We start from the raw sequence: 18,977 nt of genomic DNA on the forward strand, positions 1-18,977 counted from the left end.
GGAGGGCATGTGAGTCAGTTAGTTGTTGGTCTTGACTGGCCACGTGCGCTTCACCCTTGGAGCCTGGGACGAGGCGGCTCAGAGAACATGGCCCTTTGGGGGGGGGGGGTCTCTAGAGCAGAAGGGGCGGTGGGGGACGAGCACAGGGCTTCACTGGATAGACGGGCAGTCTGCTTGTGGCCTGGAGTGGAGGCGGTGCCATCCTTCAGCCCAGGCGCTGGGAGCCCACAGCGTTAGTGCCCAGGCACCTGGAGCAGCACTTCCCGTCCATGGGGCTGCGCGGGGGTGACCTCGCCACAGGGACGGTTCAGCGACCATCTAAGGGTGACCCGCTGCCCAGCAGGCTGGCGTGCAAGGCTCTCCAGGAGCCAGTCCCTGTGGCCCAGACTCCAGGCCAGGAAGGCTGTGTGGCCCCCATCTTGACCAGCCAGCCACCAAGCCAGACGCCAGGCCCCATGAGGTCTGACCCTGGCAAAGGCCAAAGTCACTGCAAAAGTGCCCAAACCATTGGCATCGTCACCCAGCTGGAGCAAGGACTGTGCGTCAGCAGTCAGACCTCCGTTTCCCAGGAGGCCCTGCTAGCGGCTTTCAATCGGTGGGTCACCACCCACAGGTTGAGAACCGCTGCTGTAGAGCCTAAGACCATCAGAAAACACAGATATTTTACATTACAATTCATAACAGTAGCAAAATTAGTTATGAAGTAGTAACGAAAATAATTTTATGGTTGGGGGTCACCACAACATGAGGAGCTGTATTAAAGGGTCGCGGCATTAGAAAGGTTGAGAACCGTTGGATAAGAGTAATAAAGTAAGACAGTAGAAGCTCTGAATTTGGAAACATTTTTAATATATATTTGTGTTGATTTCAGAGAGGAAGAGGGAGATAGAAACATCAATGATGAGAGAGACCATTGGCTGCCTCCTGCACGCCCACCACTGGGGACAGAGCCCACATCCCGGGCATGTGCCCTTGACCAGAATTGAACCCAGAACCTTTAGTCCCCAGGCCAATGCTCTACCCAGTGAGCCACACCGGCCAGGACTGGAGACATATTTTAGAGGGAGGGCATTTAAATATATTAGGTAGAGGCAGTGTGACAGCTTCTAATGCTAATAGGGAGCTTACCAGTAGGCTTCAAAAACAAGAAATTTGAAGAAACTGAATTTTTAGGAAGTTTTTGAGGGCCAGTTTTCCAGGCATTCTACCCACATCAGTTCTATACTGATGGGGCTCAGACAGTACACTGCCGATTCCCGTGGAGAAGAGGCTCCAGTGGGAATGGGAGGGGAGGCGACGCCACTGGACCAGGAACATGAGCATCACCCAGGAAGGCAAACAGTCACAGAGAGTGCCCAAACCTGCGGAGCTGGAGGAGGTAAAACTTCTCCTCCTACACAGCTGCTGTGCAGCACCAATAAAAGCTCCAGGAACACTCTCCCTCCCCCTTCCTCTCTAAAAGCAATAAAATATATATTTAAAAAAAAAAAAAAAAAGCAACAGGAATCCCAAAGCCTGGCAGCGACGCAGGCACCCAACTTCACTTCCCAGGGAATGGCCGTCTGGACGGGGTAAATGTGAGCACGCAGGGAAGGGGTCGGATCAGATCCAAAGAAACCCAAGACAAGAAAATGACAGATTAAGGAAAAAAAAAAAAAGATTAAGGATGCCGTTTGCAGCTTCACTGTTTCTGGAGCACCACGGAGTGAAAGGTGAGGCAGCCCTGACTCAGGGTTTAAATAAACTCTGGTTTAATAACGCGGAACAGTAATCAGCTATAATTTACTCACATGGATTCTTGAACACAATATAATGAAAACAAACTTGACAGAAAGATACAAAAAATGCAAGTCTTAAAACGTGCTTCAAGGAACTTCTTGTCGCTAAGTGCAGGTCAGTCTAGAACTGTCCCCCTGAGGTACCGTGGGAAGAGGAGTCTGTGGTTGCGTCTGACCTCATTTCCTCCGGTCAGTGCCCCTCCTTCCTCTGGCGCTTAAATCTCCGGAGGCTGTGCGGAGCTGAGACCTTCCTACGGCACTGAAGGTCCAAAGTGTCATTTCCGGAGCTCAGCCACCCGCGCGCCCTTTGAGGCTCAGTGACTGACCCCGCCCTCCCGCCAGTGTCATTGGAAATCCCACCAAAACGCCCCCCAAAGACGCACTTCCCGCCCCGTCCCAGGAAGCACCCCTGGACCACGTCAGACCGTCTCAGGGTTCACAGTTCTCAGAAAACAAGATGCGATCCTTTTGGGACCACACGCTTGTCTTCAATGGGATACATTTAAATTGCAATTTAAAAAACTAGGCACCTTCCCTCCGCTCTCCGGCTGGAGGCGTCCCTGGAGCCGACCACGAGGGCGAGACGGCAGGAGACGCTGGGCCCGCCGTGGACGCGGCTCGTAGCCCCTCGCGGACTCGGAGCCTAGGTCACTCGGAGCGGACGGGCCGTGGCTGCGCGGCCTCAGTGGCTGGGCCTTTCCTCCCGGGACAGGCAGGGGAGGCCTCCGCCGGCGCCAGTCCGTCCAGCCTCCGTCCACTTAACCTGACGGCACAGCGCGCGGGGCTCCGCCAGCCACCCCGCACCAGCCAGGCGCGTCACGTCTGCTGGCTGCACGTCACAGCCTCACGCCTCAGCTCCGCTCCCCGTGCCCAGGGCGTCAGTTCCAAGCAATCCTGCGATGTCCGTAAGGCTGGAAACAGAAAGGAAACCCAGATCAGAGGGGCGTTCTCTGAAGCTGGGAACTGATCCACGTTCAGTGAAAGCTGAAAGCACAGGACACACAGCCAAAGCAGCTACGACCCTACCCGCAGGGCAGCCCCTGATGGCTTGTTTTAAAGTGCCGGCTCTAAGTAACATGTCAGGCGCTGGGGCACCCTGACCCCGAGGCACTCACTGGCCACGGCCCCTGCCCCTCCAGAGCCCGCCTGCGAGGACAGGAACGTCTGCAGTGGGGGCAGTGCCTGCTGACGGTCTCACCGGCTTCCCAGCGTTTGGCACCAAGGAGCTCAGCACCTGGGTCCCAGAGGAAGGGGGAGGGCAGCGGCCGGCCTGCCGGGCTCAGCGAGCGCCCTCAGAGCAGGTCCCTGGCGCACTGCAGCGGGGGAGACGGGAGGGTTCTGATGTCTGCTTGGCGAGGGCCTCCACCACTGCCTCCTCCCTCGAGCTGTGGCCCCACACGGTCCACAGGACAGCTTAGCGTCAGAACCTCCCTCCTTGGGCTGCAGCGAGAGGAGCCAAAGCAAAATCACCTCCAGGGCTGTGTGAGGCCCCGCCAGAGACCGAAACAGGCCTGTCAGTGACCACTGCAGAGGCAGGAGGAGCGCAGAGGAGAGAGGGCAGGCCCCGCGGCCGGAGCAGAGCCCGCACAGCCTGCGCGCAGCCTGGGGGCAGGCCCGCCGAGGGGCTGGCAGCGGTGCCGTCGCCTGCGGCTCCTACCTTGGGCCGGTACCCCTGCTCGGCCATCGTCCTCGCCTCCTGCTGCAGCCGGGCGCTGGTGAGCTGCTCTGCCCGCCTCGCCTCCTCCTCTTCCTCCGCCTCCCGCTGGTCCGCCTCCCAGGCCTGCAGCTGGCGCTCCGCCACCTGGACACACAGAGAAGTCACCGAGACCGGCCGCGGGAGAACCCCTGTCCCGGTCAGAGGGAAGCAGTGGACCCACCCCCGGGAGAGCCAGGGCAGAGTGAGAGGGACGGGGAGTGCCAGCGGTGGGCAGGGCGTGCAGAGGTCACGTGCGTGGTGGTGCGCTCCTTGTAAGCAGCTCTGGGGGCGGCACGTGTTGGGCGATGACTGTTACCCACTAGTCACCGAGTGAACGGAGGGTTGTGGCCCAGGACGAGTGTCTGCGGATGCAGACAGGAGTGAGACGTGGGCAGTCTGCTCCACAGGGAGGAGCCTGCAGCGGAGCGGGCACTGCACCAGCAGATGAATGACTAGGGCTTCTTAGGGGAGTGGTGCCAGGCGGGGAAACAAGCGAAGGCCCGAGTCCTGTGGCCCCGCAGGCCCTGTGGCCGCAGCTCCCGCCCCCTCGCTGAGGGGCTCCTGCGTGAGGCCCCACCTGGGCTTCCAGCTCCTGCTTCCTGGCCGATTTCAGTTCTTCGCTCTCCTCTCTCTCTCGCCGAGCTGACTCTCTGGCCTCCTCCAGGTTCTGAATAAGCTGCTCCCTGTGTCGGAGGGATTCCTCCTGCGCCCGTCGGTTCTGTTCAATCTTTTCCTGTATCTGCTGCTGTCTCCCTGCCAGGACCTGGCCCCGCGGGAAGGAAGGGAGTTGGGGAGCCTCTGAGCAGACACCTGTCCTGCAGGCTGAGGGCGGCTGGTGCCTGTGCCGAGACCAGCTGAGCCTAACTCGCCAAAGGCACGCCCAGAGAGAGCCGGTCCAGGCTCCACTTTAAAGTGACAGCACAGGGACACGAAGCCTTTCCCCAAAGGATTCCTTTAGCTGGTGTGTGTCTAATACACAGCATTTAAATTCTGGCAAGTAAAACCCTTTCTTTAGTCCACTTCTGATTCCACACCCAAGAAAAACAATGCTAGGTACGGACAAGCTCCACAGACTAAGATGTTCGCTGCAGTGTTTCCTATAGCGGCTCAAAATTAGGAAAAGAGTGGAAACCCACTCCCGGGGAATGGAAAGGCAAACTGTGGTATAGCCACGTGATGATATACTACGCAGCCATCAAAATGATATTTACAGCCCCAGCCGGTTTGGCTCAGTGGATAGAGCGTCAGCCTGCAGACTTAAGGGCCCCGGGTTCAATTCCGGTTGAGAGCACATGCCTGAGTTGTGGGCTTGATCCCCAATAGGGGGTGTGCAGAAGGCAGCCAATCAATGATTCTCTCTCATCAATGTTTCTCTCTCTCTCTCCCTCCCTCTTACTTCCTCTCTGAAATCAATAAAAATATATATTTTTAAACCCACATTAAAAAAAATGTATTTACAAAGATGATGTAACAGCATGCAAGGACCGTGAAGTCAGGTCGCACAGCATAAGGAGGCCGCAGGGAAACTGTGTGCAGTGTGGGAGGAAGCAGGAGCAGTGGCTCTGGAGACGGCAGGTCTGGTGACCATTTTTCTGTGCTGATGTTTTTTCTAACAAGAGTGTTACCTTCTTCAATGGCCAGAGGACTGTCCCCGGAGTATCTGGCAGGCTCAGCCCCTAGACCCCCACCAGCCCGGACCGCCAGCCAGCCCTCAGCGGATTACCTCGGCCATCAGCCTGTCCCGGGCGCTCCTCTCTCGGGCCCACTGGGCCTCTCTCTTCTCCCACATCTCCTTGGCTTCCTCCCTGGGGAAACACAAGACATGGCAGCAGCTCCTTACCCACCGAGGCGGCGGACAGACAGACAGACGGACAAACAGGGCTCCGAAGCCTCGGGCGGCACAAATCAGCCTCTCCTCACACACGTTTAACAGTAAGGGCCGTGCCAGGCAGTGTCCCTGCAGCAAGCCCTCGCAGTGGCCTTCTCAATACGCCATCTCGTTCTAAAGGCTCCTGGCCACGTCCACGCTGACGCCAATGGACTGCTGAGCCTGAGCGGGGTCGGCTCCTGGGTCCCTGCCGCTCGCCGGGGCCTGGTGCCAAGGAGGGGCCTCCTCCATCTCCGGCCTCGAGGCCCTGCCGCTGGGCGGGGCCTGGCACCCCCGTGCTCAAGAGCTGCTGCCGGTGGTTCGTTTCAATCCACTAGGCTCGTTTTTAGGCGTGCAACATCTCCTCAGGAGAACAATTTCCTTCAAATGCTAGTTTCAGATGAGCAGATCCTTACTTTAAATCAGGGGTCCTCAAACTTTTTAAAGTGGGGGCCAGATCACGGTCCCTCAGAGAGCTGGAGGGCCGGACTATATGAACTACTAATTCCTACTGTAACACCTCGGCTGCACTCACTGCCCAAAAAACCTGGCGGGCCGGATCAGACTCCCCTGGGGGCTGCATGTGGCCCGCGGGCCGTAGTTTGAAGACCCCTGCTTTAAATGCTAATGATTTTCCTCCTAACTCAGCGGTCAGCAAACTCATTTGTCAACAGCCAAATATCAACACTACAACAATTGAAATTTCTTTGGAGAGCCAAATTTCTAAAACTTAAAACTTCTCCTAACGCCACTTCTTCAAAATGGACTCGCCCAGGCCGTGGTGTTTTGTGGAAGAGCCACACTCAAGGGGCCAAAGAGCCGCATGTGGTTCTTGAGCTGCGGTTTGCTGACCACGGTCCTGACCTGAAGGAAACACCCTCACAAGCGAGGCCTCACCCCGGACAGGCGTCAGGACGGACCCTCGTGGAGGCCGCTGGGACCCGGCAGAGCGGGCCCGCCCCCGCCGCCTCACCTCAGCAGGGTCTGCAGCTCCGCCTCCTGCTCCCGCTCCCGCTGCAGCTGCTGCTCCAGGACCTGCTGCATCCACGCCGCGCCCGCCCGGGCCTGCTCCCGCCGCGCCCAGTGCTCCCGCCGGGTCTCCTCCTCCTCCTCCAGGAGCGCCTGCAGGATGCGCTTGTCCGCCTCCTGGAGGGAGGAGGGAGAGGCCTGTGGGCGCGGGCGGCGCCCCTCTCCTGCTGGCCTGGCACTGAAAGCAGGTGCTGCCATGCTGTCCACAGCGGGTGGGAGAGGCTGGGAGAGGCTGGGAGGGCTGAAGCCGACGCCAGAGGCCCAGCTGTTCTCGGCCTCCAGGGAGCGCCTCCGCCACCACCCGCAGGTCCCCCTTCAGGCACACACTCGGCCTGAGGACACACACGGACAGCAATCCCCTAACAACAGACCACAGACCCGCCCGTGCGGAGGTTTATGCAGCCTCACGAGGAGGGAAACCGGAAACAATGCCAACCCCAACCCCCCCCCCCCCCCGAGGGGGGTAGCTGCTCTGTCACCACACGTGGAGGGTGTGAGGAGGAGGAACTGGAGGCCCGGAGGCCAGAGAGCCCTCAGCCGGAAGCCGGAGGGCGCCGCCAGGGACACGGCAGGCGGGTGGGAGCCAGCGCCCGTCCCTCACAGGGAGGCGGCCATCAGAGTCCTCGACAGGGACCCGGGGCGGCAGGGACCCAGGGAGGCAGGGACCCGGGCAGCAGGGACCTGGGGCGACAGGGACCCGGGGAGGCAGGGACCCGGGCGACAGGGACCCGGGGCGACAGGGACCCGGGGCGACAGGGACCCGGGGCGACAGGGACCCGGGCGACAGGGACCCGGGGCGACAGGGACCCGGGCGACAGGGACCCGGGGAGGCAGGGACCCGGGGCGACAGGGACCCGGGTGACAGGGACCCGGGGCGACAGGGACCGGGGCAGGCAGGGACCTGGGCAGGCAGGGACCCGGGGAGGCAGGGACCCGGGTGACAGGGACCCGGGGCGGCAGGGACCCGGGGAGGCAGGGACCCGGGGCAACAGGGACCCAGGCGACAGGGACCCGGGCGACAGGGACCCGGGGCGGCAGGGACCCCGGGCGGCAGGGACCCCGGGCGACAGGGACCCGGGGCGGCAGGGACCCCGGGCGGCAGGGACCCGGGGCGACAGGGACCCAGGGAGGCAGGGACCCGGGGCAACAGGGACCCAGGCGACAGGGACCCGGGCGACAGGGACCCGGGGCGACAGGGACCCGGGGCGACAGGGACCCGGGGAGGCAGGGACCCGGGGCGGCAGGGACCCGGGGCGACAGGGACCCGGGGCGGCAGGGACCCGGGGCGACAGGGACCCGGGGCGACAGGGACCCGGGGCGGCAGGGACCCGGGGCGGCAGGGACACAAAACACGCTCCGCCCAAGCACACTGATCAGAGAGCGGGAGCGCTGCCGTCAGGTGGTCAGTGAACAGCGAGGAGCGCAGCTTTTAACCCACCGCCTCCGTGTGCCGGAGTGTAGATACACCTCCGAGGGCACATGCCAGGCAGTGCCCTGTGGGGGGCGGAGGCGGCAGCGGCGGGCCAGGCTCTCACTGCCTTTACTTCTTACTGAGTCACGGAAACGGCTCTCAGAGGCGAGAGAAACGCCGGCTGTCTCTCCAGACTCACCAGTTCCTCTTGGATCTGCTGTGCGCGTCTGTTGAGCTGCACGTTATACTGATGTTTCAAAAAACGTCTAAAAGGGAACAAAATACAGGTTGCCTTCAGTGTCTTATCAAGAAGTTAGACAGGTACTAGCCAAAGGGTGCATCCTTCCCGTTTCCAAGCGAGAAAGAAAGAGAAAGAGAGATAGAGATAGAGATAGAGATAGAGAGATAGATATATATATATATAGAGAGAGAGAGAGAGGCAGCGGGCGCACCCTCCCCACGCACCCCAGCTCCGCCTTCTGCCGCAGGGCCGCCATCTGCTCCCGCTCCTCTGCCAGCCGCTCCAGCTCCCACCGCTGCCTCAGCAGGTTCTCCCGCTCCTTCTTCAGTTTGGCGGCCTGTGGTCACATGACAGCACTCCAGGAAGGTCAGGAGACGCAGCTCCCTTCACCCTCCTCTCCGTCCCCAGCAGACTCTGCACCGAGGGCCGCCTGGCCATCTAGCCCTCCCACCGAGCCCCTGCTGCAGCTCAGCTCACTCACCACCCCTCAGAGGAGCCATTCTTACAGGGAGCCGTTGGCAGCCCTGTGGACAGGAAGAGCCCTGCTCTGAGCTCCTCTACCCTCTACTGCCCTCTACTGCCCACGCCTCAGGCAGCTCACCCCCTGCCGCCTCCCCCGGCCCGCCCGGGAGCCCAGGTGTGGGGCCGCCCACAGCTGTGTCTCCAGCACCAGCCCAGTGTTCGGCACCAGAGTGACTCGTGGGCACTAAGATCCGGTTCTCCACCCTTTCAGGCCTGGGGAAGGGGTCTCCCCTCCTCTGGTGAGACGGTCCCACCCCCTCAGGGAAGTGCACACCTTTCTCAAACAGCCTCTCGGACCACAGACCCTCACAGTTTGTGCCTGGAGAGCCAAAGCCTGCTAGCCAGGAGCGTGGGCCAGGACGTCCCACTGAGCCAGGCTCCCTCGGTGCCGGGGCGCCGAGCTCTAAGGCTCAGACAGCGGGCCCGAAGCCCAGCGGAGATCAGCCATGGCCACACGGGAACCTTCTAGGATGCGCGCACAGTCCGACGTAGGAGTGAGAATGCAGATAGCTGTAAACACTGCATGTCTGAGAACCCCCCAAGTGACCTCTGTGCAGCAGCCAAGGGCGGCCGTGGGTGCCCTCACCTCCTGCTCCTGTGCCTTCAGCTCCTCCATCTGCTGCAGCAGCGCCTCCGCCTGCAGCTTGTCCTCCAGCTGCCTCCGCTCCTCCTCTGCTTTCATCCGTCCCAGCGCCTCCCTGCGGGCCGTCTCATATTCATTCTCATACCGCTTGTTCTCTTCCTCCTCCACGGCTTCTTGCTGCATGGGGCCGAACGAATCGGGATCAGTCCCTGTAACCTCAGCGTGCAGCCGGCAGCGGGCCGGGCCCCCTCCCCACGCGCCCCCACCGAGCGGCACCCTCAGCTGAGTGCCCTGCGCGTTCTCCCTGCCGTGGACTGCCTCCCGTTTCCGGGGGCGAGGCTGGGGAAGCGTGGTGCAGTGCTGGGCACCGCAGCGGGCACGGGGGTGGGTGAGGCCTCAACCAAACACTCTGACACGGAGACCGTCCCCACTGTCGCCGTGGGACGTTCCGGAGCCCAGACCCACCTGCTTTCTCTCTTCTTTCTGAGTCTCCCAGGAGGTGATCACGTGCTGCTTGTGAAGGTCCGACTCGACCTGAGGAGAAGGAGCAGATGGTCAGCTTCCTCTCGGGTCACCAGCAGACGTTCCCGGAGCCGGGGCCGGCCCGAAACGTGACCGTGCCTTCCTTTGGTGGGGACGCGGCGGCCCCGGGGTCTGGTGAGGGAGCACAGGACGCCCCCAATGCAGCCAATCGGAAGACCAGTCCGGCGGGCGTGGCTCAGAGGCTGTGTCGATGGAGCACAGGCCCAGGTTGCAGGCTTGACCCCCGAGTGGGGCATGCAGGAGGCAGCTGATCAATGATTCTCTCTCATCATTGATGTTTCTATCTATACGCCCTCTCCCTTTCTCTCTGAAATCAATAAAAAAAAATATATTAAAAAAAAAAAAAAAGAAAGAAAGAAAACCAAAGGGCCAGGGTTCTGAACTAATTTCAAGATTGGAACAAAGTGACAGAACTTCTCTCCCAGGTCCCTGGGTCAGCAGGCCAGGCCAGCACCTGCTGGAACAGAAACTCCCTCTCGAGGCCACTGTTTGGTGTGAAGCCCCGGACCCAGGCAGCGGGAGCAGGTGAGGGCCTCAGAGCCGCCGCTGTGGATGCAGGTGGCACACGCACTGTCTGCGTGGTTAGGCAGAGATTCGGGTTACAGAGTTGTTTGGATCAGAAAATGAATTACAGCACTCTGTCCAAAAGCGCTATTTGGGAAACTGTTTATAAAAATTTAAATGTTCTTTCTCAGCTTACAAATATGGACATTTACACCTAAATGTCCTGAATAAGCTTTTCTGAGCAAATGGCTTTGGAGGGCCACGAAGCCGACGGTGGCCGGAGCAGCGACTCCCCTGGGCGCTAACAGCACATTCCAAAGCCTGAGGCTCCCCTCCCGGTGACTGGCGGCTTCCCCGTGTGCTGTGGCCAGACAGGACACACCACAGCACAGCTGCCAGCGAGAGCGCGGAGGCCAGCGACGGGTCATCTCCTCCGGCATCTCCCTGGACGGCCGCCCCCCTCCGCCTCCGGAGCCCAGATCTGTCCTCCGTCCCCCTGGCCTTCCCAGCACTCACCTAGGCCCCAACTGCATCACCTCCTCCCACCCCAGACACTGCTGCCTGAGCTACTGCTCCCCAAATGCAGCTGATCGCACTGCACCCCGCTTACCCCCACCCAGGGCTCCCCATGCTCCCAGGGGAAGCACACACGGCCGCCCAGGTCTGGCCACCTGCCTCACCAGCCTCAGCTCTTGGGGCTCCCCGCGCCTCCCCCAGCCCAGCCCTGGCCTCGCCCTGCTCTCGGCACTCAGGCCTCCTGCACACAGTGGCCTCAATCCAGAACGCTCTCTTCCTCTCTGCACCAGCAGGTTAACACCGTGTCCTCTAGCGCCTCCACCAGCGGCTCCGCTGGGACGCCCGCCTGACCCCCGAGCGGGCACTGCCGACGCCCAGCTCCCGCTCCCTGCACTGGAGCGGGCTGCCCAGGGCTCCCCGGGGGCGGGCCGCCTCTCGCCTGCACAGGTGACGTCACAACAGGTGGGCAACAACAGGGGTCAGCCAGCAACTGAACCAGACCTGCTGGCTCCTCCCGGGCTGAGTGCGCCCTCCTGCCTCAACCCCGCACAGACGCATCCAGAACAAGCCAGACCCGCGGGCCAGCTGCTTAGGCTCCCGCGGTCTCACCTCTCGGAGTTTGGGGTCATTCTTCTTCCAGTGTTCATACAAAAGCCGCTCCGCAATCTGTCAGGGAAACACAGAGGGAAGCCGGTGTGGCTTTCAGACCACACGTTTCCGATAACCCGCCCTGGAGGGCGCTGTCACCGCACCGCCTCAGCCCCGGCTCCGGAGCCGGACACCGAGCGCACCCGGAGGGCACTGACGGGGGTGTCAGACCTGACGTTACGGGAGGGTCCTGGATGCTGCAGGTCCGCTTCACAGCACACACAGCTTACCCCCAGCCGGCTCACCCTCCCTCAGCTACTCCGGGAGAGAACAGACAGTCCCAGGCCTCGTGGCCACAGAACTGGAATAAAGACAAAGAACCTAAGAGGGGATGATTTAAGGGCCAGGAGGACAAAGATGACTCACGCAAAGCACACAAGTGAGAGCAGCGCAGAGTAAGCCCTTTCCCGGCCATCGCGTCCCGAGCGCCCAGGGTGACCGCACGCACTCGCCGAGGCGACGAGAACTCACCAGCTTCCTCTGCTCTTCCCGGGCTGACTTCAGAGTCCTGTGCTGCTCCCGAATTCTCTGCTCCCTCAGATTCATGCTCAGCCTCAGCTCCTCCAGTTCCCTGGCCAGCAGGTCCTGCTCCTCCAGCAGGAGCTGCTGGAGTCTCTCCCGCCTGGCCACCAGCTGCCTCCGCTGCTCCTCCTTCATCTTCTCGCGCTGGTAGGCGTGCATGCTGGGGGAGGAGGAGCCGTAAGCAGCCGGCTGTCACTGCTCCCGGGGAGGAGGCGCTAACAGGGGGCATGGGAGGGGCCCTCCTGCCAGTTGACAGCAGGTCACAGCACACCAGGCCTAACGGCACCCATGCTTGCAATGAGGAAATGTGTGATACACTCACATTGGTACTGGCCAATATTACTTGAGCGGTTACCATGTACCAGATAAACCAGGGTGGTTCATCACATACGTCCTACAGCGTTTCAGCCCCACTTCACTGACGGGAACACTGAGGCTCACTCAAGCAGCAAGACACAGGATTTCTATCTAGGTCTGTCGGACTCCGAAGCCTCTGCTTTTAACTTCCATATTTTTACACATCTACATACAAAAAAGCCTAAGCGGCTGTCTGACCGTTTGGCTGGTAGCTATGACGCACACTGACCTCCAGGGGGCAGACCCTGCAGTGGAGGAGGGAGCCTGATTCTGCGTAGAATCAGCCACGGGTTAGGTTGCTGCTGGGGCACGGTCAGCCCTGAATCTGCTCCACCTGCACCGGACCCAGAGGAGCGCTCCCCACAGGCCAGGCCAAGGGCCCCACCAGTGCACGAATCCGTGCACCGGCCTCTAGTATTTTACAAAAATAGGTGCATGTGCGTATATATTTACACACAAACACTAATGGCATCGAGCCTGTGACCTCCTGGCTCAAAGGTCGATGCTCAACCACTTAGCCACACCAGCCAGGCTCTACATACACGTGTCATTTTTTTTCAGTGCAGATATATTGCCTCACTGATTATCTTTTTTCCAATTGGGAAAAATCGCCTGGCAGGCAATCTGTGCTGTCCAGCAGCTCCATGGAGAAAACAAGCGATCAGCCATATTCTCCCAGGTTCTCTCTCCATCGGATCTCGTCGCAGTTACCTCCGCTGGTAGGAGGCCTGGGAGCTCCACTCGGCCAGCTTGGCGCTGCAGACGGTGGAGATCCTGAAGTAGCGGCTGTTCTCCTCCCACTGCTGCCGCAGCCGGGCCTCCTGCTCCCGGTGCCGCTGCCGCGCTACCTGCTGGTCCAGGAACCTCCGGCTGCACCAGGAGGAGGGCAGCGTGGGCAGTGCCATCTGGGAACAGCAGGGCAGGGGAGTGAGCTTACTGCCAGCGCAGGAGCCCTCTCAGCTTGGCCTCATCCTCAGTGAGGGGTCCTCACCCTTTGGCTGCACACGGGAATCATGAGATGGAGCCCAGGCCCCCTCCAAACCAATTAAACCCAAGTCTCCGTGTGGGCCCGGCCTCAGCAGTGTGAACCATCTGTCCTCGTGGTTTAAATAAGCTGCACTGACCCAGCGTGGTGCAGACATCCCGGGCACTGCGCGCAGGGAGCCAGTCCTGGCAGTGCCGGCCGGGCCAGGCACACCGCACTCTGCATAAAGGAGCTGTAACTTCTGGAACAGCCTCTGTGCCCAGCCCTTGGTACATAAGCCTCTTTCATTACTGTCACCCATCATGTAGCAGGGGAGGAACCTTAAGTTCAGAGAGATCACCAAGCAAAAGAGAGGACATGGAAGGACTAAATCCGGTCTGAGACCAGCAGCCCCAGCTTCCTCCGCCCTGGGGGGGAGGGGGGCGGGCCCAGCGCAGGCGGCACACCGGAGGTGCTCTGGGTTCCCGGAGGGCGGACCCTCCTCGCACGGATGGAGACGCTGCGGCCAGGGAGAGGGCCACACGGAGGCCTGGGAGCAGCCTCACTCCCTGGGAGGGCAGGTCTGCGGGCGGCGGGGCCTGCTTAAGCGCCGTCCTCGGAGAAAGCCGAGCCCGCTCTGCGCCGAGCCTCAGGTGCCGAGACTCGGACCCGGGAGCAACATCTCCGCCCGCACCCGGCAGGCTGCCATGCTTTCCTCTCGCCCCGGCGAGTGCGAGGGGCTCCTTTGCGCTCGGCGCGGGAAACAAGGCACCGGTACCGGCTCCGGAGGGGCCACCAACACGCCGGGCTGCTCCGCACCCGCGCATCCTCTCTCGGCCTCAGCATGCACACTGACCGAAGGCCGCGGAGAGGCGCGGCGGGAGCGGGAGCGGGGAGGCCGGGTGCGGGCGCGGCGGGAGCGGGAGCGGGGAGGCCGGGTGCGGGCGCGGCGGGAGCGGGAGCGGGGAGGCCGGGTGCGGGCGCGGCGGGAGCGGGGAGGCCGGGGGCGGGCACGGCGGGAGCAGGGAGGCCGGGTGCGGGCGCGGCGGGAGCAGGGAGGCCGGGTGCGGCGGGAGCGGGGAGGCCGGGTGCGGGCGCGGCGGGAGCAGGGAGGCCGGGTGCGGGCGCGGCGGGAGCAGGGAGGCCGGGTGCGGGCGCGGCGGGCGCGGGAGCAGGGAGGCCGGGTGCGGCGGGAGCGGGGAGGCCGGGGGCGGGCGCCCCGCGCTCGCGGTCGGATGCCCGCGGGGTTCCCGCCGGCGCGGGGCCGCGCGCTCGGCCCCGGCAGTCCTGCCCCTACGCCGCCCCCGGCCGAGCCCACGCCCCGACTCACGTTTCTCCGCGCCCGCAGTTCCCCAAGGGTCCCGGTCCGAGCTCCCGCAGGCCCCGACTAATTGCTGCCAGCGTCCCGGCCGCGCCTCCCCGCCGGCCGTTTCCCCGCTCGTTGCTCGGGCGACGCGCCGGCGACGGGGCCCCGCGAGGGCCAAGCGGCTTCCAGCGCGATCCGGCCGCCAGGGCCGTGTTTTCTCTGGCGCCGCCTGGTGGTGGGCGGGCGGTTCATCGCAAATGTCGCTGGTCCTGGGAACCAGGAAGGAAGGGAGGATGGTGGTTACCCGGAGACGAAGGGGAGGGTGGGGACATCTGGGGTAAAGGAGGGAAGAGAAGGTAAGTTAGTGCTTCTCAGGCCTGATTGCACCGCCCTGATAAGTGCTTCTTCCTGATCAGGGAGATTTTAAAAATGCAGATGCCCCAGCCCTGGCTGGTTTGCTCAGGGGATAGAGCGTCAGCCCACGGACTGAAGGGTCCTGGGTTCGATTCTGTACCTCAGCTGCCGGCTCCATCCTTCCCCTGGTGCGGGCATGTGCAGGTGGCAACCAATCCATGTGTCTCTCTCACATTGATGTTTCTCTCTATCTCTCCCTCTCCCTTCCATTCTCTCTAAAAAGCAATGGAAAAATATCCTCAGGTGAGGATGAATAATAACAACAGGGAGGGGGGGATTGGTAAGATATGTACATATATAATACCTTAAAAAAAGAAAGGAAAAAAAAAGGTATTTGATGGCTTTTTAAAAAATAATAACAACAACAAATGCAGATGTCCTATTTTTTTTTTTTTTAAATCCAGTACTAATTGGTTTGGCTCAGAGCATAGGCCTGTGGACTGAAGGGTCCCAGGTTCGATTCCGGTCAAGGGCCTGTGCCTTGGTTGCGGGCACATGTGGGGGGAGGTGCAGGAGGCAGCTGATTGATGTTTCTCTGTCCATCGATGTTTCTGACTCTGTCCGTCTCTTCCTCTCTGTAAAAAAATCAATAAAATGTATTAACAAAACAAACAAAAAATCCAAATGCCTATACCACACTCCAGGAGAATCCCGCCAGGCTCTCTGAGGGACAGTGGTTGCCTAGTTCCCCGTACGTTCAAGGTGCATCTACTGAATGGACACATGGTAACTTTTTTAAAAAAATATATATATTTTATTGATTTTTTACAGAGAGGAAGGGAGAGAGATAGAGAGCCAGAAACGTCGACGAGAGAGAAACATCAACCAGCTGCCTCCTGCACACCCATCCCCCACCAGGGATATGCCTGCAACCAACGCACATGCCCTTGACCGGAATCGAACCCGGGACCCTTCAGCCCGCAGACCGACGCTCCACCACTGAGCCAAACTGGCCCCGGCAGTAACTTTTTTTTTTTTTAAATAAAACTTTATTGTTCATATTATTACAAATGTTCCTCATTTCCCCCCCCTCCATTGCTCCCCTCCACCAGGTTCCCACCCCTCCTGCCCTTTCCCCACCCCCCACTGTCCTCATCCATAGGTGCACAGTTTATGTTCAGTCTCTTCCCGAACCCCCCACTCCTCTTTTCCCCGAGAATCATCAGTCCACTCCCCTTCCATACCTCTGATTCTATTATATTCAACAGTTAATATTGTTCATCAGGTTTTTTAATTCCCTTGGTTTTTATTTTATTTTTTTAATTAATTTATTTTTTTTTATTGGCTTTCAAAGGGGAGTTTAAGGTCAAAAGGAGTTTCGGATGTGCCCAGATCCTATTCATCAAAATCTGGATAAGCTCCTTATTTTTTGGTACAAGATTTAGCATATCGAGACCTGGGTGAGTCAAGGTCCTATTTGTTCCTCATTCCAAGCACATGGATTAAGAAATCAGCACTGATAAGAGGATTCTGCCAGTGCCCTCGGGCTCAGCTGATAAGAATTAAAAGAATGTCCATGTGCTCTCTACATCTCACCCATTTTTACTAATTAAAATAAAATTTAAACATTAATACTAGGGCTCTAAAATTAAAAACAATTGCAAACAATGCCAATGCAAAATTGCATACGTGTTATTTTCAAAACTTGAATGTCAAGAGCAAAACTTTGGCTATTAAATAATAACAACAATGCCAATGCAAAACAACAAAATGAGAAATCAGAATTATGGACATATTAATATTTTTAGCTACTAAATGAGTCTCTTTTGTTGCTGGTGTAGATTTACTCAGAGTCCTTGGACTTGCTGCACAAGACTTTGCAGAAGATTGGAAGCTAACAGATGCTAGCATGAGCAGGAACATGATTAAAGAAGTAGCTTCCACTTCAGTCTTTAATTTCTTCAGATGACTCCATGTTGGCACCTCAGTCCCTTGTGTAGCCTTCAGTTTTCTTCTCACACTTTGCTGTCTTCTGGGCAACTCTCAGTCCTTTTGGGTGAAGGGACACAGGAGCTTCTCTGAGTCCATTGTGATGATGGACCTAACACTCTGGCACCCGAATTGGCTGCATTGCTCCTTCTTTCCTTTCATTTGGAACCCAGGGTTTGACCCCACAACACTCTGGGCCTGGCTGCTCCGGGCCTGGCTGCTCCTGCTCCGGGCCCAGCTGCTCAGGGCCTGCCATTCTTCCATCTCTCCAGCTGGTCACATTTTAAGAGCCCCATCGGTCCCTCATTGATCCCATTATCATGTTAATTGTTGACTATTAACTACCCAGTACCTCCTTCCCGCGCCTCTGGATGATAGATGTTCTTCATATCAGTTTCAATTCCCAAATTGTTGTGGGAGCAGCAGACCAGCCGCCCACCCACACCGCCATCTTGGCTTCTCTCCTTGTTCATGAGATTTTTAAAAAAATATATTTTATTGATTTTTTTACAGAGAGTAAATGAGAGGGATAGAGAGTTAGAAACATCGATGAGAGAGAAACATCGACCAGCTGCCTTCTGCACACCCCCCCACCAGGGGTGTGCCCACAACCAAAGTACATGCCCCTGACCGGAATCGAACCCGGGACCCTTCAGTCCACACACCGACGCTCTATCCACTGAGCCAAACCGGTTTCAGCTGTTCAAGAGATTTTTTAATTCCCTTGGTTTTCAGATTCACTTGTTGATAGTTACGTATTTGTTGTTAATAATTTTTATCTTTATTTTTTTCCTCTTCCTAAAGAACCCCCTTTAGCAATTCATATAATTCTGGTTTGGTGGTGATGAACTCCTTTAGCTTTTTTTTATTTGTGAAGCTCTTTAACTGGCCTTCAATTTTGAGGTATTTTTACATATGTCCCTGTTACGGTAACTTCCTACTGTCTTAGACGGGTTGTAGGTTCACTCTACTAGTATTTTTTATGACTCACATGTGTGTGTATACGTATTATTTATTCCACTTAAAAGGTAATGAAAAATATCCACAAATTTGCTCTCTTTCATTTCCCCATTCTCTCCATTGTTTCTCCCCTTTAACTTCCCCACCTCCTTACCAATGTATCTCTTTTCCTGGACGCAGTGTGGTCTCCTGGCAGGTAGCTCATTGGGTTAGAAGGTTGCAGGGCAGATCCCCAGTCAGGGCACACACAAGAATCAACAACAGATGCATCCATAAGAGGAACAACAAACCGACGTTTCTTTGCCTCTCCCTTTCTCTCTCTCTCAAGTTAAATAAATTAAAAAATAAATAAATAAACCTTCCTCCAAACGGTGAGTTGCCTGCCCTCCGTTTTGCAAAGGAGATTGTGAGTGGCCAGGCAGCGCTCTTGAGGTCACACTGAGGACCAGGAGGGCAGGGCCTACCCCCAACTGCGAACCGGGAATCTCCTCCTCCTGCTGCTCCAGGGTGCAGCCCGCAGGTGCAGCTCTTAAAGAGGCCGCCGCCGAAACCGGTGTGGCTCAGTGGATAGAGCGTCGGTCTGTGGAAGGTCCAACTGAAAGGTCCCAGGTTCTATTCCGGTCAAGGGCATGTGTCCTGGTTGCGGGCACATCCCTGGTGGGGGTGTGCAGGAGGTAGCTGGTCGAAGTTTTTCTCTCATCAATGTTTCTAACTCTCTCCCCTGCTTCCTCTCTGTAAAAAAATCAATAAAATTTATTTTAAAAAACAAATAAATAAAAGAGGCGGCCAGGTGTGGACCCACGGGGTCACAGAGAGGTCACAACAGTCCATGGTCAGTGGCAGGGGAGGACTGTGGCCCAGGGGCTGAGAGGGAACCCAGGTGGACACTGCACACACCGCCGGGGCCAGCTGGGAGGGGCTCTGGGGTCTGGGTCCTGGCATGGGAGAGAAAACGGGCGGGGTGACAGGTGGCTCCTCGTTAGCTGACCTGGAGGCCTCGGGCCCCCCGATCAGCAGGTGGATCGCCCAGGCACACCTGTCTGCCGGGTCCAGCATTTCAGCATCAGCCTCGGCTGCTCCCGGGTGGGGCTCGGTCCTCCCTGCGGAGGGAGGGGCCGGAGGGGGGAGTCAGGCCCGGCCCGGGGGCCCTCAGAGCCGGTGTGGGTTTATAGCAGTGACGGCGGGTG

At 58.8% G+C, this 18,977-nt stretch overlaps 1 protein-coding gene across 1 annotated transcript; it reads right to left on the reverse strand.

Annotated features, from left to right (window-relative positions):
- Window positions 1-1,734: 1,734 nt before the first annotated feature.
- Window positions 1,735-14,689, reverse strand: TCHP (trichoplein keratin filament binding). The gene is made up of 13 exons (XM_084868321.1): window positions 14,512-14,689; window positions 12,929-13,122; window positions 11,810-12,020; window positions 11,300-11,356; window positions 9,593-9,661; window positions 9,131-9,304; window positions 8,247-8,359; window positions 7,981-8,047; window positions 6,315-6,487; window positions 5,198-5,279; window positions 4,052-4,237; window positions 3,436-3,579; window positions 1,735-2,689 (listed from the first exon to the last, which is right to left on the reverse strand). Exons 2-13 carry the CDS (start codon window positions 13,120-13,122, stop codon window positions 2,657-2,659), a joined length of 1,503 nt encoding a protein of 500 aa, XP_084724447.1. The 5' UTR covers window positions 14,512-14,689; the 3' UTR covers window positions 1,735-2,656.
- Between the last annotated feature and the right edge of the window lie 4,288 nt (window positions 14,690-18,977).

Source organism: Pipistrellus hanaki (genome assembly GCF_964339955.1).
Source record: "Pipistrellus hanaki genome assembly, chromosome: 19".
Taxonomy (NCBI): Eukaryota; Metazoa; Chordata; class Mammalia; order Chiroptera; family Vespertilionidae; genus Pipistrellus; species Pipistrellus hanaki.

Coding starts and splice junctions, on each gene's coding strand:
- TCHP (XM_084868321.1), bottom strand. CDS start 13,122: ATGGCACTGCCCACGCTGCCCTCCTCCTGGTGCAGCCGGAGGTTCCTG. Junction 5,280..6,314: donor GAGCTGCAGACCCTGCTGAG/GTGAGGCGGCGG, acceptor GTGTTTCCCCAG/GGAGGAAGCCAAGGAGATGT. Junction 2,690..3,435: donor AGCAGGGGTACCGGCCCAAG/GTAGGAGCCGCA, acceptor TTCTGTTTCCAG/CCTTACGGACATCGCAGGAT.